General features: G+C 56.8%; 1 protein-coding gene across 1 annotated transcript in view; it reads right to left on the reverse strand.

Moving 5' to 3' along the window:
• Positions 1 to 26571, reverse strand: part of LOC144952032 (roundabout homolog 2-like) — a 41761-nt gene that overhangs the window by 39 nt on the left and 15151 nt on the right. Inside the window, 11 exon segments of the mRNA XM_078882423.1 lie at positions 11 to 119; positions 980 to 1306; positions 3348 to 3487; positions 5402 to 5467; positions 6114 to 6155; positions 6397 to 6533; positions 8502 to 8653; positions 9843 to 9885; positions 21663 to 21689; positions 22352 to 22558; positions 23193 to 23364. Coding sequence (XP_078738549.1) covers positions 11 to 119; positions 980 to 1306; positions 3348 to 3487; positions 5402 to 5467; positions 6114 to 6155; positions 6397 to 6533; positions 8502 to 8653; positions 9843 to 9885; positions 21663 to 21689; positions 22352 to 22558; positions 23193 to 23364 — 1422 coding nt within the window.

Below are 26571 nucleotides of genomic sequence, written 5' to 3' on the forward strand. Positions count from 1 at the left end.
GGACGTTCACCGCCCTCGCGTCGCCCACCTCCTCCCCCTCCTCCTCCTCCACCTCCACCTCGTCATCCACCTCCTCATCCACAGCGTCGGTCTCCATCTCGTACGCAGCCTCCACGTGTCTACACAACACAGAGGCAAAGGTCCCCCAGGTAGCCTCAACAGAGCCTTGGGTGCAAGTTCCGCGCTAGCTTAGCGGGGAGCAGCTACGAAGGGGTGGGTGGCCAACACCACGCCCGGCCGCCTTTGTCTCCCCACGGTGGCGATGTTTACACATGGCACCGGGGTACTCGTTTGAGGCTGAGTTGTCCTAGGGGAGGCCCAGGACCGGTTGAGGTAATCGTCACCTGCCCACTCGCCCACTCACTCGCCCGCTCACTCGCTCACTCACTCACTCACCCACTCACCCACTCACCCACCCACCCATTCACCCACTCACCCACCCACCCACAAACTCACTCACTCACCCACTCACCCTCTCACTCACTCACTCACCCACTCACCCACCCACCCACTCACCCACCCACTCACGCACCCACTCACTCACCCGCTCACCCACCCACTCACTCACCCACCCACTCACCCACCCACCCACTCACCCACCCACCCACTCACTCACTCACTCACCCACCCACCCCCTCACTCACTCATCCACTCACTCACCCACCCACTCACCCACCCACTCACCCACCCACTCACCCACCCACCCACTCACCCACCCACTCACCCACCCACTCACCCCCTCACCCACTCACCCAACCACCCACCCACCCACTCACCCACCCACCCACTCACCCACCCACCCACCCACCTACCCACTCACCCACCCACTCACCCACACACCCACTCACTCACTCTCTCACCCACCCACCCACCCACTCGATTCGGCACTACATTTCCTGGTCCCGGCGGAAACCAAACCAAAAGAGAACGTGGTGCCCCCCCCGCCCCCCCCCCCGCCCCCCCACCCCACCCCCCTTACCGCAGCATGGGGTGCCTCTCCTCCTCCACCTCCATCATCGGCGAGGGGCCGATCGCTCCACCGGGCCGGTGACCGTAGGGCAGGACCGGCGGTGGTGGTGGCGGCGGCGGCGGTGGCTGCTGCCCGGCACGGCGCTCTCCGGCACCGATCGGCAGAGCGCCGGCAACGGCACCGGCACTGGCACCTATCGACGGGGCACCGGATGAGGCGGCGCCGCGGACGGGCGGAGTCGGCGGCGGCGTCTGTGGGCCCTCCTCGTCCTCCACGTCGAGACCGTGGCGCAGGTAGGTGCGCTCCGGCGGGACCGGGCACCACTCGGAGGAGAAGCTGCAGCGTTGTGCGGGGGGGGGGGGGGTGGTGGGGGGGGGGTGGGGGGTGGGGGGGTGGGGGGAGTGGGGGGTGGGGTGGGGGGTGGTAGGGTGGGGGGGTGGGGTGGGGGGGTGGTAGGGGGGTTGGTGGGGGGTAGTGGGGGGGTTGGTGGGGGGTGGTAGGGGGGGGTGGGGGGTTGTGGGGGGTGGTGGGGGGGTGGTGGGGGGTTGTGGGGGGTTGTGGGGGGTTGTGGGGGGGGTGGTGGGGGGTTGTGGGGGGGTTGGTGGGGGGGTGGTGGGGGTTAGTGGGGGGTTGGTGGGGGGGGTGGGGGGGTGGTGGGGGTTGTGGGGGGGTTGGTGGGGGGGGTGGGGGGGGTGGGGGGAGTGGGGGGGTAGGGTGGGAAGGTGGTAGGGGAGGGTGGGGGTGGTGGGGGGTTGGTGGGGGGGGTGGGGGGGGTGGGGGGGTGGGGTGGGAAGGTGGTAGGGGGGGATGGGGGTGGTGGGGGGTGGTGGGGGGGTGGTGGGGGCACGGGCCGGGCGCGTTTAACTTATTTGGTAGCGTGCGTGGTATAGTCATGTCGTAGTGTATAGTAGTGTATGGTGTAGTGTGTAGTAATGTAGTATAGTGTATAGTATAAAGTAGTGTATGGTGTAGTGTATAGTATAAAGTAGTATATAGTGGTGTATGGTGTAGTGTGTAGTAATGTAGTATAGTGTATAGTATAAAGTAGTGTATGGTGTAGTGTATAGTATAAAGTAGTGTATAGTGGTGTATGGTGTAGTGTGTAGTAATGTAGTATAGTGTATAGTATAAAGTAGTGTATGGTGTAGTGTATAGTATAAAGTAGTGTATAGTAGTGTATGGTGTAGTGTATAGTATATGGTAGTGTTCTTCTTGGTTTTTTCGGTAAAGTCACGTAGAAGGGAAGTAATAAAATAATAAAAATAAAACATAATAAAATTTAACATGTTTTATTTTTATTATTTTATTACTTCCCTTCTACGTGACTTTACCGAAAAAACCAAGAAGATGAATCCCTGCAGTCACGAAAGCTTTAAATCGAAATATATGGTAGTGTATAGTGTAGTGTATAGTATAAAGTAGTGTATAGTGTAGCGTATAGTATAAAGTAGTGTATAGTAGTGTATGGTGTAGTGTATAGTAATGTAGTATAGTGTATAGTATAAAGTAGTGTATGGTGTAGTGTATAGTAATGTACTATAGAGTATAGTATAAAGTAGTGTATAGTGGTGTATGGTGTAGTGTATAGTGTAATGTATAGTAGTGTATAGTGTAGTGTATAGTAGTGTCGTAGTGTATAGTGTAGTGTATGGTGTAGTGTATAGTAGAAAGTAGTGTATAGTGGTGTATGGTGTAGTGTATAGTAATGTAGTATAGTGTGTAGTATTTAGTATTGTATAGTGTAGTGTATAGTGTAGTATATAGTGTAGTATATAGTGTAGTGTATAGTAGTGTAGTGTATAGTATAAAGTAGTGTATAGTGGTGTATGGTGTAGTGTATAGTAATGTACTATAGTGTATAGTATAAAGTAGTGTATAGTGGTATATGGTGTAGTGTATAGTGTAATGTATAGTAGTGTATAGTGTAGTGTATAGTAGTGTCGTAGTGTATAGTGTAGTGTATAGTATATAGTAGTGTCGTAGTGTATGGTGTAGTGTATAGTAGAAAGTAGTGTATAGTAGTGTATGGTGTAGTGTGTAGTAATGTAGTGTATAGTGTAGTGTATAGTAGTGTCGTAGTGTATGGTGTAGTGTATAGTAGAAAGTAGTGTATAGTAGTGTATGGTGTAGTGTGTAGTAATGTAGTATAGTGTATAGTATAAAGTAGTGTATAGTGTAGTGTATTGTATATAGTAGTGTCATAGTGTATAGTGTAGTGTATAGTATAAAGTAGTGTATAGTGTAGCGTAACGCAGTTTGTATCTATGGCTGTTGAACTTCTTTGCCACCGTATGTAGCCAATCACAGGTGCGGGGAGGGGGGGAGGAGACGGACGACAAGCATTGTGACGTCACTGCCACGTGACACCCACCCCCACCTGTCGCTGTAGAGGATGTGGTTGGTGGGTGGGGTGGGGAGGCTGTCATCCCCCCACCCTCCACCGGGGGGCGCCCCCCGCCCCCCCCACCTTGCCCCCAACCGCCACTTTGCCCCGCCTCTTCCTGTTGCTCCTCCCACCTGCAGTGTACACGCGGCCAACGACAACATGGCTGCCGTCTCGATGTAAAGTTTTCGTGACTGCAGGGATTCATCTTCTTGGTTCTTTCGGTAAAGTCACGTAGAAGGGAAGTAATAAAATAATAAAAATAAAACATAATAATTATTTTATTTTATTATGTTTTATTTTTATTATTTTATTACTTCCCTTTTACGTGACTTTACCGAAAGAACCAAGAAGATGGCTGCCGTCGTTCGTTCGTACGCCCCTTCATTCATTCGTGAATTCGTTCGTGACATTCCGTCCGCGCTAGCAAGCGGCGGATTCATTCTCTCGATCGTTCGGTCGCTCGCCCGAGCGCACAGATGTTTAGATGTTTTCTTGTTCACGTTTTTGTTTTTTTTTTAAATCATTTATATTAAGTTCACTTGCTTGCTTGCTTGCAAGCTTACGACCATGCAAATCTTTCAGTCGTTTTTTAACCCACTTCCCGTGATCCAATCGAGCTGACATTTTGCACACAGACTCGTTGTGCGTGACAATTTAAAATTTTACACTTTTTAGGAAAAAATTAATTATATTTAATTACCAATTGCTTAATGGTGGCAGGCAATCATCTGACCCATAGGTGGCAGCCATCTCAAGCCAGAGGACGAGAGGACTCTAGCCGCCACGCATATAAAGGATTTATAGTGAAAAACTTTGTTTTTACAGGTTATTTTTTTTTGTTTCAGTTGCGGTTGCACCCGATTCAAGAGCCGAATGGCTCACAGGGCTATACCTAATCAAATTAAACTTGAAACTTGAAACATCTCGCGCGCAGATTGCCCACGAAATTCATGCGCTGGCTCGCTCATTCACGCACCACGCGTATATACGCGCACGCTCAATGATTCACTCACTCGTTCACGTAGATTCACGCATCCGTTCACTCGCTTTCATCACGTCCCGAATTCACTCGTTCACTCACCCACTAATTCACTCATTCATCAATTCGCACATGCACTCACCCATTCACTCGCCCGTTCAATCATTCGTTCGCTCGCTCGCTCGCTCACTCACTCACTCGTAAAATCGTTCACTCACCTGTTGACGCTATAAAAGCTTTTAACATTGAATGCTTTGGAAGCCTTTAACACTGAACGCCATGGGAGTCTTTAACAATCAAAGCTACGGGATCCTTTAATACTGAACGCTATGGGGAGTCGAACACTGAACGCTATGGGGGCCTTTAACATTGAAGTCTTTGGGAGCCTTTAACACTGAACGCTATGGGAGCCTTTAACATTTAAACTATTGGGAGCCTTTAACACTGAAAGCTGTGGGAGCCTTTAACACTGAAAGCTGTGGGAGCCTTTAACAATGAAAACTATTAGGAGCCTTTAACACTGAACACTGTAGGAGCCTTTAACAATGAAAGCTATTGGGAGTCTTTAACACTGAAAGCTGTGGGAGCCTTTAACACTGAACGCGATGGGAGCCTTTAAAACTCAACGCTATGGGAGTATTTAACATTGAACGCTATTGGGAGTCTTTAACACTAAACGCTATGGGATCCTTTAATACTGAACGCTATTGGGAGTCTTTAACACTAAACGCTATGGGATCCTTTAATACTGAACGCTATTGGGAGGCCTTTATCATAGAAATCTATGGGAGCCTTTAACATTGGAAGCTATTGGGAGCCTTTAACATTGAAATCTATGGGCGCCTTTAACATTGAAATCTATGGGCGCCTTTAACATTGAAATCTATGGGCGCCTTTAACATTGGACGCTATAGGGAGCCTTTAACATTGAAAGCCCGTAAAAGCCTGAGAAGACCCCACCGGGCAAACAGAACAACATCCACAACAACAACAACAACAGCAGCTCAGAAACTCCGCACAGATGGATACCGCGACGAGCCCGCTTGCTCCACCGCCATCGGCTCACCCGAGGCGCCGCTGCTGTACTCGGACTCGGCACACGAGCCGTGCGTGGGAGACGAGCGGCCGAGGTCTGGACGAGGGGGGCAAAGGGGAGACAAAGACGGGTGGGAGGGGGGGTGGGGGGGGGGGTCACAGTCATTCACCCCAGACTCGCGTCTCCTCGCTCAAGAGACAGCGAGGTGGGTGGGTGAGCGGGTGGGTGAATAGGTGGGTGAGTGGGTGAGTGGGTGGGTAGGTGGGTGAGTGGGTGGGTGGGTGAGTGGGTGAGTGGGTGAGTGGGTGAATGGGTGGGTGGGTGGGTGAGCGGGTGGGTGGGTGACGGGGTGAATGAATGACTCAAGTCGTGAGTAGATAAGCGACTGAGTGAGTGAGTGGGTGAGTGATTGAGTGAATGGTGGAGTGGATGGGTGGTTTTGTGTGTGGGTCATTGGGTGAGTGAGTGGGTGATTGTGTGGGTGGATGGCTGGGTGCGTGAATGGGTGAGTGGGTGGTTGTGTGGGTGGATGACTGGATGGGTGAGTGGGTGAGCGAGCAGGCGACCGCGTGGGTGGACACGTGAGTGAATGAACGAATATATTTGTGAGCGATCGAGCGAGTGGCCAAGTTCCGTGGCCGCGTGGTGACGCTCGCAGCCATGTTGCAAACGACGACGGTGAGGATAACGATGATGACGACAATAATGTTGACGACGACGATGATGACCATCGACGGCTCACCCTGGCGGTACGCTCCCCGCTCCACGACCCCCAGGGTGACGTCTGGCGCCCTCACTCCCCACGGCAGCGGCGAGCCCCCTCCTCCTCCACCTCCTCCTCCACCTCCTTCACCGCTGCCGCCAATCGACGAGGAGCAGATGAGCGGCGTCATCGCGTACGGCGACGCCAAGCTGTGGCCGCCGGGGCTGGGTAGCGCCATCAGGGTCACGGCCGAACAGCCACCACCACCACCACTGCCACCACTGCCACCACCGCCACCACCACCACCGCCGCGACGCGTTGCCGATGAGACTTTGCTGCCACCGCCGCTGTAGCCGCCACCACTGCCGCTGCCGCCGTGATTGATGCTGCTGTAGATGGCGCTGTCCGACAGCAGCGTGCAGGACTTGTCCTCCGAGTAGAACAGCAGTGGCCCCGCGTCTGTGGAAGTTGTCCCGTTCCGGTGGACGGACAAGTTGGATGGACGGACGGATAGATGGGACAGGCGGGCGGGCGGGCGGGCACATGGATGGATAGTTGGACAGGTGAACAGATGATGGATGGATGGGACAGGAGGAGAGGCGGACGGATACATGGATGGACAGGTGAACAGATGGATGGACGGACAGACAGACGGATGGACGGACAGATAAGTGGGACAGGCAGACAGACGTACAAATGGGTAGATGTGACAGGTGAAAACATGAATGGATAGACAGATGGAAGGATGGACAGACTGATAGATGGGTGGATGGACAGGTGAATAGATGGATGGATGGATGAACGGAAGGACAAATGGATGGGTAGATGGACAGGTGAAGAGATGGATATATGAGCAGAGGAATGGACGGACAGACAGAGGGACGAATGGATGGATGGATAGGCAGATGAGTGGACCAGACAACAGACAGACAGGCAGACAGACAGATGGACAAACGAGTGAGTGACCAAGGGAGTGAGGCTGAGTGAGTGGTGAGCGGTGATTACTGAGCGGTGAGTGGTGATCAGTGAGTGGTGACCGGTAATTGGTGAGCGGAGAGGATTGGCAGTTTCTGATCGGCAATTGCTGAGCAGCGATGAGTGGTGAGCGGCGAGGAGTGGTGAGTGGTGAGGAGTGGCAAGTGGCGATTGGTGAGTGGTGAGGAGTGGTGAGCGGTGATTGGTTAGTGGAGAGGAGTGGTGAGTGGGGAGCGGTGAGGAGTGGTGAGCGGTGATTGGTGAGTGGTGAAGAGTGGCGAGCGGAAAGGAGTAGTGAGTGGTGAGGAGTGGTGAGCGGAGAGGAGTGGTGAGTGGTGAGGAGTGGTGAGTGGTGAGCGGTGAGGAGTGGTGAGGAGTGGTGAGGAGTGGTGAGTGGTGAGGTGTGGTTAGTGGTGAGCGGTGAGGAGCGGTGAAGAGTGGTGAGGAGTGGTGAGTGAGGAGCGGTGAGGAATGGTGAGCAGTGAGGAGTGGTGAGTGGTGAGCGGCGAGGAGTGGCGAGCGATAAGGAGTGGTGAGTGGCGAGTGGTGAGGGGTGGTGAGCAGGTCACCGTGCAGTGTGAGGCCCGGCTCAGTCTGCCCGCAGGCCCCGGGGCTGGGCATGATGGTGAGGAGTGGTGAGTGGTGAGCGGTGAGGAGTGGTGAGTGGTGAGGAGTGGTGAGTGGCTCGGAGTGGTGAGCGGGTAACCGTGTAGGGTTAGGCCTGGCTCAGCCTGCCCGCAGGCCTCAGGGCTGGGCATGGCGGTGAGGAGTGGTGAGTGGTGAGGTGCGGTGAGCGGTGAGTGTTGAGGAGTGGTGAGGAGTGGTGAGCAGGTCACCTTGCACTGTGAGGCCTGGCTCAGCCTGCCCGCAGGCCTCAGGACTGGGCATGGCGGTGAGGAGTGGTGAGTGGTGAGGAGTGGTGAGGCGTGGTGAGCGGTGAGGAGTGGTGAGATATGATGAGTGGCTCGGAGTGGTGAGCGGTCACCGTGCACTGTGAGGCCTGGCTCAGCCTGCCCGCAGGCCTCAGGGCTGGGCATGGCGGTGAGGATTGGTGAGCGGTGAGCGGTGAGGTGCGGTGAGTGGTGATGAGTGGTGAGTGGTGAGCGGTGAGTGGTGAGTGGTGAGTGGCTCAGTGCTTGGTGAGCAGTGAGGAGTGGTGAGCAGGTCACCGTGTAGGGTGAGGCCCGGCTCGGCCTGCCCGCAGGCCTCAGGGCTGGCCATGGCGTTGAGGAGTGGTGAGTGGCAAGCGGTGAGTGGTGAGTGGTGAGCGGTGAGGTGTGGTGAGCGATGAGGAGTGGTGAGCAGGTCACCGTGCAAGGTGAGGCCCGTTTCAGCCTGCCCGCAGGCCTCAGGGCTGGCCATGGCGTTGAGGAGTGGTGAGTGGCAAGCGGTGAGCGGTGAGTGGTGAGTGGCTCGGTGCTTGGTGAGCCGTGAGGAGTGGTGAGCGGTCACCGTGTAGGGTGAGGCCCGGCTCGGCCTGCCCGCAGGCCTCAGGGCTGGCCATGGCGTTGAGGCCCCCGCTCCCGGCCGCCGGCCACGCGTCGGCCAGCCAGGGGCAGGGGCCGCCGGTGCCGGGACGGCGGCCTGCTCCCAGCGCCGGCGGCCTGACACCAGCGGAGACACAGAGACACGGAGAGGGCAAAGGTCAACACCCGTGGGAGCGGTGAGGGGTGAGGGGTGAGCGAGCGGTGAGGGGCGGTGAGCGGTGATTGGTGAGTGGTGGTGAGGAGTGGTGAGTTGTGATTGGTGAGCGGTGAGAGACTGTCGGTGAGCGGTGAGGTGCGGTGAGCGGCGATTGGTGAGCGGTGAGGGGCGGTGAGCGGTGAGTGATGAGGGGTGGTGAGTGGTGAGCGACGGTGAGTGGTGAGAGGTGAGTGGTGAGGGGCAGTGAGCGGCGATTGGTGAGCGGTGAGGGGCGGTGAGCGGTGAGTGATGAGGGGCGGTGAGTGGTGAGAGGTGAGTGGTGAGGGGCAGTGAGCGGCGATTGGTGAGCGGTGAGAGAATGTCGGTGAGCAGTGAGTAGCGATTGGTGAGCGGTGAGGGGCGGTGAGATACTGTCGGTGAGCGGTGAGCGACGATTGGTGAGTGGTGAGGAGCAGTGATTGGTGAGCGGTGAGGAGTGGTAAGCGGCGATTGGTGAGGGGTGGTGAGCGGTGATTGGTGAGCGGTGAGTGGTGAAGGGCGGTGAGCAGTGAGTGGTGAGCCGTGAGGGGCGGTGAGTGGTGAGGGGTGGTGAGCGGTGATTGGTGAGTGGCGATCGATGGTGAGTGGCGATTGGTGAGCGGCGGTCGATGGTGAGTGGCGATTGGTGAGAGGTGAGGGGTGGTGAGCGTTGATTTGTCAGCAGCGATCAATGGTGAGCGATATCCCCCATTGAGCCTGAACAGACAAGACAAAGATCCCCCGTGTAGCCTCAACAGACTGTAGGGGCAAGTGCTGTTAGCGAGTAGCAGCACCTATGAAGGTCGGCACAGCACACGAGTGTGTGTGTGTTCCCGTGTGTGTGTGTTCCCGTGTGTGTGTGTGTGTGTTCCCGTGTGTGTGTGTGTGTGTTCCAGTGTGTGTGTGTGTGTCCCATGGTGTGTGTGTGTGTTCCCGTATGTGTGTGTTCCAGTGTGTGTGTGTGTCCTCGTGTGTGTGTGTGTGTTCCCGTGTGTGTGTGTGTTCCAGTGTGTGTGTGTGTGTCCCCCTGTGTGTGTGTGTGTTACCGTATGTGTGTGTTCCAGTGTGTGTGTTCCAGTGTGTGTGTGTCCCCGTGTGTGTGTGTGTTCCCGTGTGTGTGTTCCCACTTACCGGTTGCCACTTGTCAGGGCCATGTCCCCTCTCTGAAACGCCACTGAGAACACACACACACACAGGCACGCACACACACACAGGAACACACACACACACAGAAACACACACACAGGAACACACACACAGCAACACACACACACACAGGAACACACACACAGGAACACACACACACACAGGCATGCACACATGCACACAAATGATAAAGGGCCCCCGTATAGCCTTCACGGGCTGTTGGGGGCAAGTGCTGTGCTGTTCGCGGAGCAGCGCCTATTAAGGCAAACGAGGGTGTGGGTGGGTGGCCAGCACATACCGTGTCAACGCATACTGAGTGTGTGTGTGGGTGTGTGGGTGAGTGTGTGGGTGGGTGAGTGTGTGGGTGGCTGAGTGTGTGGGTGAGTGTGTGGGTGAGTGTGTGGGTGGGTGAGTGTGTGGGTGGCTGAGTGTGTGGGTGAGTGTGTGGGTGAGTGTGTGGGTGAGTGTGTGGGTGGGTGAGTGTGTGGGTGGCTGAGTGTGTGGGTGAGTGTGTGGGTGAGTGTGTGGGTGAGCATGTGGGTGGGTGAGTGTGTGGGTGGGTGTGTGGGTGGGTGTGTGGGTGGGTGTGTGGGTAGGTGAGTGTACTAGTGGTGGGTGTGGTAGTGGTGATTGTCAATTTGTTTGCATTTCTCCCTTGTGATGGGACTTTGTAGGATGAACGTTGAGATGTATAAAGGGCACGGCGTGACCAATACGGTCTGAATTGGTCTGTAATAAGGTCGGCACTCATAAGGGGTTGACAGATATGAGAGTGTGTGGGTGAGTGTGTGGGTGAGTGTGTGGGTGAGTGTGTTGGGTGAGTGTGTGGGTGAGTGTGTGGGTAAGTGAGTGTGTGGGTGAGTGTGTGGGTGAGTGTGTGGGTGAGTGTGTGGGTGAGTGTGTGGGTGGGTGAGTGTGTGGGTGAGTGTGTGGGTGAGTGGGTGGGTGGGTGGGTGAGTGTGTGGGTAAGTGAGTGTGTGGTTGGGTGAGTGTGTGGGTGAGTGAGTGTGTGGGTGAGTGTGTGGGTGAGTGTGTTGGGTGAGTGTGTGGGTGAGTGTGTGGGTAAGTGAGTGTGTGGGTGAGTGTGTGGGTGAGTGTGTGGGTGAGTGAGTGTGTGGGTGAGTGAGTGTGTGGGTGAGTGAGTGTGTGGTGGGGTGAGTGTGTGAGTGTGTGGGTGAGTGTGTGGGTGAGTGAGTGTGTGGGTGAGTGTGTGGGTGAGTGTACTAGTGGTGAGTGTGTGTGTGGTTAGGTGTGTGGGTGGGTGAGTGAGTGTGTGGCTGAGTGTGTGGGTGAGTGTACTAGTGGTGAGTGTACTAGTGCTGAGTGTGTGTGTGGTTGGGTGAGTGTGTGGGTGGCTGAGTGTGTGGGTGAGTGTGTGGGTGAGTGTGTGCCGGGAAAGGTCCTGGCAAGGATAATTCAACATCGCCTTGCAAGGCACGCTGAGGAGAGGCTTGCGAAGCCCCAATGCGGTTTCAGGAAAGGGCGGTCCTGCACAGATGCCATATTTTCTGTCCGTCTGCTACAGCAGAGGTGTAGGGAATTCCAACAAGACCTACATCTCTGCTTTATTGACCTGGTCAAGGCCTATGATACCATCAGTAGGCCTGGGCTCTGGGTTGTTCTTCGTGCTTTCGGAGTCCCTGACCCTCTGCTCATGATCATTAAGGACCTTCATGATGGTGAGCGGGCCCGGGTAAAACTACGTGGCAGGGAGTCAGAGCCTTTCCCTGTACACCTTGGGGTGCGACAGGGATGTCCGCTGGCTCCCACATTATTTAACATCTATTTTGACCACGTAGTTCGTGAAGCCTTCAATAGCTGTACTGGGGGAATTTCCATTTGGTACAGATATAATGGGAGGCTGATCGACGCCCGGGTGCGATCGAGGGATGGCTCCCTATTGGTCAACCACGTTATGTATGCCGATGATTTGGTAATAGCTCATTCAGAGGAGTAATTGGAGACGCTGCTGCTGAGACTGGAGTGTGCCACTAAGAGGTGGGCCTTACCATAAGCCCCACAAAAACTAAGCACCTGCCTGGGTATTTTGTACCATCGGACACTCCACCCCCACATCTCCCAATCGGTGATGGGGAAGTTGTGGAGAAAGTGCAGAGTTTCCCATACCTGGGCAGTGTGCTCATGACCGGCTCCGGTTTAACAGCAGAGGTCTCACTCCGAATCAGTCAAGCGGCAATATATTTTCATCGGTTGCGTAACGCTGTGTGGAAGCTACCTGGTCTGTCGCTCCGCACGAAGCTTCAGGTCTTCTCGGCCACAGTCATTCCCTCCCTTCTCTACGCTTGCGAAACGTGGACCACCCTAATGGAGCATCTTCGCCGGTTAGAAACATTGAGGCTGGCCTACCTACGATCCATCCTGGGTTTAACCAGGCTGGATTGTGTGAGCTCATAAATCCTTGAAAGATCTTGGCAAAGTCCCATCGGTGAGCTCCTCCGGCAGGCAAGGCTGCGTTGGCTGGGTCATGTAGCCCGCATGCCCAGTCACCGCATGCCTAAACAGCATTTGTTCGGCCGGATCGAGGGGGCTAAGCGGGCGCGGCACGGGCTAGAGAAGAGATGGAGTGATGTGGTACAGGAGGACGTGGAGCTGAGTGGACTTGCCGATGACTGGTACCAGCGGTGTCAAGATCGGCCTCTGTGGAGGAGGCTCGTAAAGGACGCTACTGGGCAGTTGGAGGCAGTCGCCCTCCAACAACAACGGAGGGCGGAGGAGCGACGCTCACAACAACGAGCGGAGCGCCGGATGGCTAAAGCACAGCAAGTTGGCACAGTAGGGGGCACAGGTGGTACATCAGCCAGTCATCTCGGTCATCTCGGTCATCTCAGTCAGTCGACCCGTGGCACCTGCTGGGTCTGCCCCGTGACCTCCTGCCAGCGGGCGTTCGACACTTCACGTGGCCTCAAGGTGCACTTGGCCTGGCACAAGCGTCGTGGTGACGTCACCGCCACTTAGTGGCGAATGGCGGTTGTTGTTGTTGAGTGTGTAGGTGAGTGAGTGAGTGTATGGGTGAGTGTACTAGTGGTGAGTGTGTGGGTGAGTGTGTTGCTGAGTGAACTAGTAGTGGTTGTCTATTTTTCTTTGTGCTTCACCCAGGTACTAATTTGAGGCCGAGTAGACCTAGGCGAGGAGGGATAAATAAATAAATCCCCACTTTGGTGTTGGCCGTGAGTGCGCTTACCACTGCACCACCGCTCCCCGCACACAACAACAATCGTCACCAGGGCGGTTGTGCCAGGCTAGGTGCACTTTGAGCCTATCACGTGGAAGGCTCTCGCTGCTTGCAGGAGGTCACGTGACAGACCCACGTGGTGCCATGTGTTGACTGACTGAGATGGCTGGAAGATGCACCACCTGTGTCTCCTACTGTGCCAGGCTAGGTGCAGGAGGTCACGGGACAGACCCAGGTGCCTTGTTTTGATTGACTGAGATGGTTGGCAGATACACCAGCAGTGCCCCCTACTGTGCCAGGCTAGGTGCAGGAGGTCACAGGACAGACCCAGGTGGTGCCGTGGGTTGACTGACTGAGATGGCTGGAAGATGCACCATCTGTGCTGATGATGCTGCTGATGATGCTGCTGATGATGCTGACATTGATGATGATGATGCTGCTGATGATGTTGCTGCTGCCGATTATGCTGTTGATGTTACTGATATTGATGATGTTATTGACGATGGTGCTGATGACGATATTGACGATGATGCTGCTTATGTAGCTGCTGCTGCTGATGATGATCTTGCTACTGATGTTGCTGCTGCTGCTGCTGATCACCATGTTGCTGATGGACGATGTCACCTCGGTTTAATTAACGCCCCGCGTAAAGCGACAACAACAACAACGACAACAACAACGACAACAACAACAACGACGACAACAACAACGACAACAACAACGACAACGACAACAACGATGATTGACGTTCATCTCGACAACAGACGGCACCCAAACACGGCCACGATCGCAACATCAGACGCACTTCTAAGGCTCCAGAATTGCCGCTGTTCGAACAGCGTCGGCTCAAGAAGGATTCGAGGGTTCAAGGTTGCCGCGGAGATTACACCGCCACATTAATTCTAAGGTCGCCGTTCTAACGAAGGACCCCTCCCCCTCACCGCTTCACATCCCCACCATTCCCTGCCTCCACCTCCCCCTCCTCCTCCCCCCCCCCCCGCAAGCAAAGCGCCACCACTCCTCCTTTACAGGCCAAAGTCGTTATCGCAGCTCCCCAGACGCTCGTTTTACAGCTCGCAAAATTCGACACATTCCTGGCTACACACCACCACCACCAACTACACAACAACAACAACACCAGCAGCTACACAACAACAACACCACCATCAGCCAGCCACACAACAACAACACCAGCTACACAACACCACCACCACCAACCACACAACACCACCACCACCCACACAACACCACCACCAACCACACAACACCACCACCACCCACACAACACCACCACCAACCACACAACACCACCACCACCACACAACACCACCACCAACCACACAACACCACCACCACCACCACACAACACCACCACCACCAACACAACACCACCACCAGCCAGTCACCCACAACACCACCACCACCACCCACCCAGCCACTCACAGCCCGCAGCAGACTATAATCCGATGGGAATTAAGCCCCGCAGTGTGGAATATGCGTCTGTGATTTTTAATAATTTCAACAAATCCAACACCCCCCCCCCATCTCGTCCTCCCAACTCCCTCCCACCCCCATCCCCAAGTCGCGTGACCTTCGGGATTATGCCAGGAAATGTCCCCGCTTCATGTTGAACGCTGCTCAAGGTGGCTGGCGTGTGTGTGGGTGTACGTGTGTGTGCGTGTGTGTGTGTGCGTGTGGGTGTAGGTGTGGGTGTGTGGGTGTGTACGTGTACGTGTGTGTGCGTGTGTGTGGGTGTGTGTGTAGGTGTGTGTGTGCGTGCGTGTGTGTGGGTGTGTGGGTGTGTGTGGGGAGGGGGGGGTATGTGTGTGTGTGTGGGGGTGTGTGGGGGTATGTGTGGGGGGGGGGGACGGGTGGGGGTGTGAGTGTGCGTGTGTGTAGGTGTGTACGTGTGGGTGCGTGTGTGCGTGTGTGTGTGTGGGTGTGTGTGTGTGTGTGGGTGTGTGTGTGTGTGGGTGTGTATGTGTGTGCGTGTGTGTGGGTGTGTGTGTAGGTGTGTGTGCGTGTGGGTGTGTATGTGTGTGCGTGTGGGTGTAAGTGTGTGCGTGTGGGTGTGTGTGTGCGTGTGTAGGTGTGTGTGGGTGCGTGTGTGCGTGTGGGTGTGGGTGTGTGTGTGTGCGTGGGTGTGTGTGGGTGTGTGTGGGTGTGTGTGGGTGTGTGTGGGTGTGCGCGTGTACGTGTGTGTGTAGGTGTGTGTGCGTGTGGGTGTAGGTGTGTGTGTGTGTGTGTGGGTGTGTGTGGGTGTGTGTGTGGGTGGGTGTGTGGGTGCGGGCGTGTGAGTGTATGCCGGTGTGCAAGTGTGTGTGGGTGTGTGGGTGTGTGCGTGTGTGTGTACGTGTGTGTGTAGGTGTGTGTGCGTGTGAGTGTGTATGTGTGGGTGTGTGCGGGTGCGTGTGTGTGTGGGTGTGCGTGTGTACGTGTGTGTGTGGGTGTACATGTGTGTGCGTGTGTGTGTGCGAGTGTAGGTGTGTGTGTAGGTGTGTGTGCGTGTGTGGGTGCGCGTGTGTGTGTAGGTGTGTGTGTAGGTGTGTGTGTGCGTTAGTGGGTGTGTGTGTGCGTGTGTAGGTGTGTGTGGGTGCGTGTGTGCGTGTGTGCGGGTGTGTGGGTGTGTGGGTGTGTGTGTGTGCGTGGGTGTGTGTGGGTGTGTGTGTGTGTGGGTGTGCGCGTGTACATGTGTGTGTAGGTGTGTTTGCGTGTGTGGGTGTGTGTGTGCGTGTGTAGGTGTGTGTGGGTGTGTGTGTGGGTGGGTGTGTGGGTGCGGGCGTGTGAGTGTATGCCGGTGTGCAAGTGTGTGTGGGTGTGTGTGCGTGTGTGTGTACGTGCGTGTGTAGGTGTGTGTGCGTGTGAGTGTGTATGTGTGGGTGTGTGCGGGGCGTGTGTGGGTGTGTGTGGGTGTGCGTGTGTACGTGTGTGTGTGGGTGTACGTGTGTGTGCGTGTGTGTGTGCGCGTGTAGGTGTGTGTGTAGGTGTGTGTGCGTGTGTGGGTGCGCGTGTGTGTGTAGGTGTGTGTGTGCGTTAGTGGGTGTGTGTGGGTGTGTGTGGGTGTGTGTGCGGGTGCGTGTGTGTGTAGGTGGGTGTAGGTGTGTGTGTGTGTGGGTGTGTGTGTGTGCGGGTATGTGTGGGTGTTTGTGTGTGTGTGTGTGGGTGTACGTGTGTGTGGAGGTGTACGTGTGGGTGTACGTGTGTGTGGGGGTGAGTGTGTGTGTGTACGTGTGTGTGTAGGTGTGTGTGGGTGTGTGTGTAGGTGTGTGTGCGTGTGGGTGTGTATGTGTGCGGGTGTGTGTGGGTGTGTGGGTGTGTGTGTAGGTGTGTTTGCGTGTGTGGGCGTGTGTGTGTGCGGGTGTGTGAGGGTGTGTGTGCGGGTGTGTGAGGGTGTGTGTGGGTGTGTGTGTGTGTGCGCGTGTGTGTAGGTGTGTTTGCGTGTATGGGTGTGTGTGTGTGCGGGTGTGTGTGTGTGTGTGTGAGTGCGTGTGTGTGGGTGTGTGTGTGTGTGGGTGTGTGTAGGTGTGTGTAGGTGTGTGTGGGTGTGTGTAGGTGTGTGTGTGGGTGTGTATGTGTGCGGGTGTGTGTGGGTGTGTGTGGGTGTGTGTGTGGGTGCGTGTGTGTGCGCGTGTGTGTAGGTGTGTTTGCGTGTGTGGGTGTGTGTGTGTGCGGGTGTGGGTGTGTGTGTAGGTGTCTTTGCGTGTGTGGGCGTGTGTGTGTGCGGGTATGTGTGGGTGTGTGTGTGGGTGCGTGTGTGTGTGTGTGTGCGCGTGTGTGTAGGTGTGTTTGCGTGTGTGGGTGTGTGTGCGTGTGTGTGTGCGTGTGTGTGTGTGGGTGTGTGTGTGAGTGGGTGTGTGTGTGTGCGTGTGTACGTGTGTGTAGGTGTGTTTGCGTGTGTGGGTGTGTGCGTGTGTGTGTGAGTGTGTGTGGGTGTATGTGGGTGTGGGCGTGTGTGTGTGTGCGTGTGGGTGGGTGTGTGTGGATGTGTGTGCGTGTGTGCGTGTGTGGATGTGTGAGTGTGTGTGTGCGCGCGCGTGCATGTGTGTGCGTTTGTGCGTGTGAGTGTGGATGTGTGGGTGTGTGGGTGTGTGCGTGTGTGCGTGTGTGGGTGTGTGGGTGTGTGCGTGTGTGTACGTGTGTGGAGCGGTGGTGCAGCGGTTAGCGCTACGCTGCGCTACGAACCCGGCCACCCGAGTTCGATTCCCGCTCACGGCCAACACCATCAGTGACGATTATCTGAACCTGTCCTGGGCCTCCCCTAGGTCGACTCAGCCTCAAATGAATAACCTGGCGCTATGTGTAGTAAACATCGCCACCGGGGAGACAAAGGTGGTCAGGTGGGCGTGGTGCTGGCCACCCACCCCCTCGTGTGCTGTGCTGGCCTTCATAGGTGCTGCTATTCGCTAACAGCACTTGCCCCAAAATTCTGTTGAAGGCTATACGGGGGATCTTTCTATTTGTGTGTGCATGTGTCTTCAGCACTTGCCCCCACATTGTGTTAAAGGCTATACGGGGGACCTTTGTCTTTGTGTGCGTGTCTTTGCACCTTCGTGTGCGTTCGCTAACAGCACTTGCCCCAACATTCTGTTAAAGACTATACGGGGGATTTTTGTCTTTGTGTGTGCACGTGTCTTCAGCACTTGCCCCTACATTCTGTTAGAGACTATACGGGGGATCTTTGTCTTTGTGTGCGCATGTTTCTTCAGCACTTGCCCCAACATTCTGTTAGAGGCTATCCGGGGGGTGGGGGAAACCTTTGCCTTTGTCTCGCCGCGATCCGCTGTCCGTGGTGCTGATCTGGCGGGCGCGGGAGGGAGCGGCGAGTTGACAGTTCAACGAGGAACGGGGAGTGATGGGAGGGTGTGGGGTGGTGTGTGTGGGGTGTGTGTGTGCGGTGTGTGTGTGTGTGTTTGGGGTGTGTGTGGTGTGTGTGTGTGTGTGTGGGGTGTGTGTGGTGTGTTTGGGGTGTGTGTTTGGGGGGAGTGTGTGTTTGGTGTGTGTGGTGGTGTGTGTGTGTGTGGGGTGTGTGTATGGGGTGTGTGTGGTGTGTGTGTGGGGTGTGTGTGTGTGGGGTGTTTGTGTGTGGGGTGTGTGTGTAGTGTGTGTGGGGTGTGTGTGTGGGGTGTGTGTGTGTGGGGTGTGTGTGTGTGGGGTGTGTGTGTAGTGTGTGTGTGTGGTGTGTGTGTGATGTGTGGTGTGTGGGTGTGTGGTGTGTGCGTGTGGTGTGTGTGTGTGTGGGGTGTGTGTGGTGTGTGTGTCTGGGGTGTGTGTGTGTGGGGTGTGTGTGTGGTGTGTGTGTGGTGTGTGTGTGGTGTGTGTGTGTGGGGTGTGTGTGGTGTGTGTGTGGTGTGTGTGTGTGTGGGGTGTGTGTGTGTGGGGTGTGTGTGTGTCTGGAGTGTGTGTGGTGTGTATGTCTGGGGTGCAGCAGCTACAGCAGCTACAGCTGCAGCAGCAGCAGCTGTAGCTGCTCTAGCTGCTGCAGCTACAGCAGCAGCAGCAGCTACAGCAGCTACAGCAGCAGCAGCAGCTACAGCAGCAGCAGCTACAGCTGTAGCAGCAGCAGCTACAAAATCTAAATAGGCCATGAAAATGAAAAGCGTGAAAGGGGGAGGCTTATCAGCGGGACCACACTCCCTGCCCGTACCACCACCACCACAACCACCAACCACCACCACCACCACAAGCACCACCACCTCAACAACCACCACCACAAGCACCACCACCTCAACCACCGCCACCAACAACAACCACTACTACCACACGCACCACCACCACCCCCAACAACAACCACCACCCCCAACAACAACCACCACCCCCAACAACAACCACCACAACCACCACCACAACCACCATCACCAAAAACCACCACAAGCACCACCACCACAACCACCATCCCTGTGTGTGTATGAGCGTGTAGTGTAGCGTGTAGTGGAGCGGTGGTGCAGTGGTTAGCGCTACGCTGCGCTATGAACCCAGCGACCCGGGATCGATTCACGCTCACGGCCAACACCAGTGACGATTATCTGAACCGGTCCTGGGCCTCCCCTAGGTCCACTCAGCCTCAAATGAGTACCTGGTGCGGTGTGTAGTAAACATCGCAACGGGGGAGACAAAGGCGGCCGGGCGTGGTGCTGGCCACCCACCCCCTCGTGTGCCGTGCCGGCCTTCATAGGGTGCTACTCGCTAACAGCACTTGCCCCAACAGTCTGTTGAGGCTACACGGGGGATCTTTGTCTTTTGCGTTGGTGCATCTGCCGGTCATCTCAGTCAGTCAACCCGTGGCACCTGGGTCTGTCACGTGACCTCCTGCACCTAGCCTGGCACAGTGAGGAGCACAGGTGGTGCATCTGCCGGCCATCTCAGTCAGTCAACCCGTGGCACCTGGGTCTGTCCCGTGACCTCCTGCACCTAGCCTGGCACAGTAGGGGATCACACAGATGGTGCATTTGCCGGTCATCTCAGTCAGTGAACCCGTGGCACCACCTGGGTCTGTCACGTGACCTCCTGCACCTAGCCTGGCACAGTAGGGGATCACACAGATGGTGCATTTGCCGGTCATCTCAGTCAGTGAACCCGTGGCACCACCTGGGTCTGTCACGTGACCTCCTGCACCTAGCCTGGCACAAGCGCGCTCGGTACCTGTACCCGGCCGGGAACGGGTAACCGTTCCCTACCCGTACCCGTACCCTACCCGAATTGAGTGACAAACGGTGACTCACGGCCTACCCGTACCCGGCCACGCCAGGGTCGCAAACGGGTACCCGTACCCGTATACCCGGCCGGGTACGGGTAGCCGGGTATCGGGTAGGGTATCGGGTACCCGGTTGCGACCTCTGACAAGCCGCGTGGTGATTTGCCAGGGCGGACTTCGACACGCAGACAGACACGGAGGCGAGGAGGCGGACGGGCGAGGCAATGGACCACGAGGAGACAGACACGGGCGGTGAGACACAGACACACACAGACACACAGCACACACAGACACAAACACAGACACACACAGCCCAGGGCGCGGACAGATAGACAGGGGGACACACACGTGGACGCACAGACCGGGCGACAGGCAGTGAGACACACGGACACACAGACAGACAGACAGTGAGACACACACACAAGGAGACAGGCAAGTGAGACACATACACACACACACACAGACAAGCGAGACACACACACACAGCACACACACACAGACACAGACAAGTGACACACACACACACAGCACACACAGACACACAGACAAGGGAGACACACACACAGACACAGACAAGTGACACATACACAGCACACACAGACACACAGACACACACACAGACACAGACAAGTGACACACACACAGACACACACACACAGACACACACACACACAGACACACAGACAGACACACACACAGACACACACAGCACACAGACACAGACAAGCGAGACACACAGACACACACACATACAAGTGACATCACATACAGACACACACACACACAGACACACACAGACACACACACACAGACACACACAGACACACACACAGACACACACACAGACACACACAGCACACAGACACAGACACACACAAACACACACACAGACACACACACATACAAGTGACATCACACACACACACACAGACACACACAGACATACACACAGACACGTGACACACACACACACAGACACAGACAAGCGAGACACACACAGACACAGACACACACACAGACAAGTGACATCACACACAGACACACACGCACACAGACACACACAGACACACACACAGACACACACACAGACAAGTGACACACACACAGACACACACAGCACACACACACAGACACAAACAAGTGACATCACACACAGACACACACGCACACAGACACACACAGACACACACACAGACACACACACAGACAAGTGACACACACACAGACACACACAGCACACAGACACAGACAAGCGATACACACAGACACACACACAGACAAGTGACATCACACACAGACACACACACACAGACACACAGACACACAGACAGACAAGTGACACACACACACAGACACACACACACAGACAAGTGACACACACACACACAGACACAGACACACACACAGACACACACAGACACACACACACAGACACACACACAGACACACACACACAGACACACACAGACACACACACAGACAAGTGACACACACACACAGACACAGACACACACACAGACACACACAGACAGACACACAGACACACACACACAGACACAGACACACAGACACACACACACACAGACACACACAGACACACACACAGACACACACACAGACAAGTGACACACACACACACAGACACAGACACACACACAGACACACACACACAGACACACAGACAGACAAGTGACACACACACAGACACACACACACAGACAAGTGACACACACACACAGACACAGACACACACACAGACACACACAGACACAGACACACAGACACACACACACACACAGACACACACAGACAAGGGACACACACACAGACAAGGGACACACACACACACACAGGGAAATAAGCGAGAGGCACAGAGCGAACAGGAACCAGGAAGGAGGTTTGAGCCACCGGCTCGTGGTACCTGCCGGAGTGAACGTGAAGGATTGGCCTGGAACGACAAGGAGAGAGAGACACACGCAGAGTGGGTGTGGATCGTCCAACACCTGAGCCTCGGCCCAAGTCACCAACAAAGACGAAAGTCCCTCCCCCCCACTACCACCCACCCACTCGCTCACCCACCCGCCCACCCACTCACCCACTCACCCACTCACTCACCTACTCGCCCACTCACCCACTCACTCACCCAGCCACTCACCCAGTCAGCCACTCACTCACCCACCCACTCACTCACCCACAACCCACCCACTCACTCCCTCACTCACTCACTCACTCACCCACTCACTCACTCACTCACTCACTCACTCACTCACTCACTCACTCACCCACTCACTCACCCTCACTCACCCTCACTCACCCACTCACCCACCCACCCACCCACTCACTCACTTACTCACCCACTCACCCACTCGCTCACCCACCCACCCATCCACCGACTCACCCACTCACCCACCCACCCGCCCACCCACTCGCCCACTCACTCACCCACTCACTCACTCACCCACCCACCCCAGTGGTGGTGACGGTGGTGGTGGTGACGGTGGTGGTGGTGGTGACAGTGACAGTGGCGGTGGTGGTGGTGACGGTGGTGGTGGTGACAGTGACAGTAGTCACGGTGACGATGCTGGTGGTGACCGTGGCGCTCCGCCCCACCGGCGTATCCGGCGAGGGTCTTCCGCCGCTTGCGCCGGCAGTAGAGCCACACGCTGAGGGCGGCGAGCAGCAGCCAGCAGGCGGCGCCCAGGCCCGCGATGAACGCCGGTCGCTTCACCACCTCCGTGATCTGCTCCGCCAGATCGTCGCCGCCACCGTCACCGTCACCGCCGCCGTCACCGCCCGCCGGCACCGCGCTCGCCGGAGCTGGGGGAGACGCGGAACCGATAGCTGTGGCGGTGGTGGTGGCGGTGGTGGTGGTGGCGGTGGTGGTGGGGGTGGTGACGGTGGTGGTGGTGGTGGTCACCGTCACCGTCACCGCCCGCCGGCACCGCGCTCGCCGGAGCTGGGGGAGACGCGGAACCGATAGCTGTGGCGGTGGTGGCGGTGGTGGTGGCGGTGGTGGTAGCGGTGGTGGTGGTCGTGGTGGTGGTGATGGTGGCAGTGGTAGTGGTGGTGGTGGTGAGTGGTGGTGGTGGCGGTGGTGATGGTGGTCGTGGCGGTGGTGATGGTGATGGTGGCGGTGGTAGTGATTGCGGCGGTGTTGGCAATGGCAGTGGTGGTGGCGATGGCAGTGGTGGTGGTGGTGGTGGCGGTGGTGGTGGCGGTAGTGATGGTGGTCGTGGTGGTGGTTGCGTTGGTGGTTGAACTCACGAAACAAAGTGGGAACTCAAGAGACGAGACTCTGGTCTCATTTATAAGAGTGATCCTGGATGAGCGGGTGAGCGTGCGGGTGAGCGTGCGGGTGAGCATACGAATGAGCAGACGAACGAGCGAGCGTTGGCGAGCGAGCAAGCGAGTGCACCTAGCCTGGCACGATCTCGCCGCCCGTCCGACTGACCAATCAGGACGCTCCTGGGCGCGCTGTGAACTCCGACCCCGGCGCTGTTCCGTGCCGCGACCTCAAGCCGGTACTTGACCCCGGGTGCCAAACCCTCCAGCCACAGTTCCCGGGCGCCCGAATCGACGGATCGGTTAACGTGGTACCGGGACTCGTTGCCGAGACACCAAACCTGGTTCGGTGAGAAGGGGGGTGGAGGGGTGGTGGTGGCGGCAACAGGGACTAATGAATACAACGCAGCGGTGTAGGGAGCCGTAGCGGCTAAAGAGCTTTGCGGCTTGTCGGATTCCTGCAGGGAACGTGGACTCGATGGGGGGCGGTGGTGGGGGGGGGGGCAGGAGAGAGCGTGGAGGGGAGTGGAGTGAGATGAGAGGGGAGTGGAGTGAGATGAGAGGGGAGAGGCAGGAGAGTGCGTGGAGGGGAGTAGAGTGAGATGAGAGGGGAGAGGTAGGAGAGTGCGTGGAGGGGAGTAGAGTGAGATGAGAGGGGAGAGGCAGGAGAGAGCGTGGAGGGGAGTAGAGTGAGATGAGAGGGGAGAGGTAGGAGAGTGCGTGGAGGGGAGTAGAGTGAGATGAGAGGGGAGAGGCAGGAGAGTGCGTGGAGGGGAGTAGAGTGAGATGAGAGGGGAGAGGTAGGAGAGTGCGTGGAGGGGAGTAGAGTGAGATGAGAGGGGAGAGGTAGGAGAGTGCGTGGAGGGGAGTAGAGTGAGATGAGAGGGGAGAGGTAGGAGAGTGCGTGGAGGGGAGTAGAGTGAGATGAGAGGGAGAGGTAGGAGAGTGCGTGGAGGGGAGTAGAGTGAGATGAGAGGGGAGAGGTAGGAGAGTGCGTGGAGGGGAGTAGAGTGAGATGAGAGGGGAGAGGCAGGAGAGTGCGTGGAGGGGAGTAGAGTGAGATGAGAGGGGAGAGGGAGGAGAGTGCGTGGAGGGGAGTGGAGTGAGATGAGAGGGGAGAGGGAGGAGAGTGCGTGGAGGGGAGTGGAGTGAGATGAGAAGGGAGTGGAGGGGGATGAGAGGGGAGGGGGATGAGAGGGGAGAGGTAGGAGAGTGCTTGGAGGGGAGTAGAGTGAGATGAGAGGGGAGAGGTAGGAGAGAGCGTGGAGGGGAGTGGAGTGAGATGAGAAGGGAGTGGAGTGAGATGAGAAGGGAGAGGCAGGAGAGAGCGTGGAGGGGAGTGGAGTGAGATGAGAGGGGAGAGGTAGGAGAGAGCGTGGAGGGGAGTGGAGTGAGATGAGAAGGGAGTGGAGTGAGATGAGAGGGGAGAGGCAGGAGAGTGCGTGGAGGGGAGTGGAGTGAGATGAGAGGGGAGTGGAGTGAGATGAGAGGGGAGAGGCAGGAGAGTGTGTGGAGGGGAGTAGAGTGAGATGAGAGGGGAGTGGAGTGAGATGAGAGGGGAGAGGCAGGAGAGTGCGTGGAGGGGAGTAGAGTGAGATGAGAGGGGAGTGGAGTGAGATGAGAGGGGAGAGGCAGGAGAGTGCGTGGAGGGGAGTAGAGTGAGATGAGAGGCAGGAGAGAGCGAGGAGAGGCTGGAGAGAGTGAGAGGGAGAGAGTGTTCACGTATCTCCACACGCCACTCTGCCCACCATCAAAATCCATCTCACATCCGCGTGGTCTCGGCACGCACCATCAACCAGCCCCCCACCACCACCACCACCTCCCCCCCCACCAACCCTCCCCCCACCAACCTTCCCCCCCACCACCACCTCCACAGCCCCGAGTGGGGGGGGGAGTGGTGGTGGTGGGGGGGGAGGGTTGGTGGGGGGGGGGGTGCTGGTGGTGGTGGGGGGGGGGAGGGTTGGTGGGTGGGGGGGGGAGGTTGGTGGTGGGGGGGGAGGGCTGGTGGGTGGGGGGGAGGGTTGGTGGTCGGGGGGAGGTTGGTGGTGGTGGGGGGGGGTGCTGGTGGTGGTGGGGGGGAGGGGTTGGTGGGTGGGAGGGGAGGGTTTGTGGGGGGGGGAGGTTGGTGGTGGGGGGGGGTGCTGGTGGGGGGGGGTGCTGGTGGGGAGGGAGGGAGGGTTGGTGGGTGGTGGTTGGTGATGGTGGGTGGGGGGGGGGGAAGGTTGGTGAGTTACGGCCTAATTCATCGCACGGCTCCTAAATTGGACCCCCGTTCTCCGCGATGAGAAACAACGGCATGAAAAATGAGCGCAGGGGGAACGAGGCGACCATTGTTATCGGCACCGGGGGGAGGGAGGGGGGGGAGCGGGGGGGGGGGGCAGCCCCCCCCCCTCACCCCCCCGCTACCCCCCCCCTCCTCCCGCTCTGCCCCTCCCCACCACGAAACCAAAGATCCCCCGTGTAGCCTGCAACAGACTGTAGGGGCAAGTGCTGTTAGCGAGTAGCAGCACCTATGAACACACAAAGACAAAGATCCCCCGTGTAGCCTTAACAGACTGTAGGGGCAAGTGCTGTTAGCAAGTAGCACCTATGAACACACAAAGACAAAGATCCCCCGTGTAGCTTTAACAGACTGTTGGGGCAAGTGCTGTTAGCGAGTAGCAGCAGCCTATGAACACAAAAAGACAAAGATCCCCCGTATAGCCTTAACAGACTGTAGGGGCAAGTGCTGTTAGCAAGTAGCACCTATGAACATACAAAGACAAAGATCCCCCGTATAGCCTTAACGGATTGTAGGGACAAGTGCTGTTAGCGAGCACCTATGAAGGCCGGCACGGCACACGAGGGGGTGGGTGGCCAGCACCACGCCCGGCCGCCTTTGTCTCCCCAGTGGCGATGTTTACTACACACCGCTACGCCAGGTTACTCATTTGAGGCTGAGTCGACCTAGGGGTGGCCCAGGACCGGTTCAGATAATCGTCACCGGTGCGTTGCCGTGAGCGGGTAACCGAACTCGGGGAGTGCCGGGTTCGTAGCGCAGCGCTAACCACTGCGCCACCGCTCCCCAACGACACCACCACCACCACCACCCCCTCGTGATTCATTATCCCGTGGGTTGTTGTCTGCATCGAATGCACGCACACAGATATAAAGCCAAAGGTCCCACCTCCCCCATCCACCCACCCACAGCACCTCCCCGCCACCGGATAGCCTCGGCACACTGCTGGGGCAAGTGCTGTTAGCGAGTAGCGAACAGCACTTGCCGAGGTAGTTAACATCTCCCAGCCACCGTGATGATGATGATGAGAGACACGCAAACTCCAAATATACAGCAGCAGGCATCGTCAGGGTCGGGATCGAACCCACGACCTCCTGTACACCAGGCGAGGTAGTTAACATCTCCTAGCCACCGTGATGATGATGAGTGAAAGAGACACGCAAACTCCAAATATAATAGCAGGCATCGTCAGGGTCGGGATCGAACCCACGACCTCCTGTGTACCAGGCGAGGTAGTCAACATCTCCTAGCCACCCGTGTGCCGTTAGAG

This window comes from Lampetra fluviatilis, chromosome 65 (genome assembly GCF_964198595.1).
Source record: "Lampetra fluviatilis chromosome 65, kcLamFluv1.1, whole genome shotgun sequence".
NCBI lineage: Eukaryota > Metazoa > Chordata > Hyperoartia > Petromyzontiformes > Petromyzontidae > Lampetra > Lampetra fluviatilis.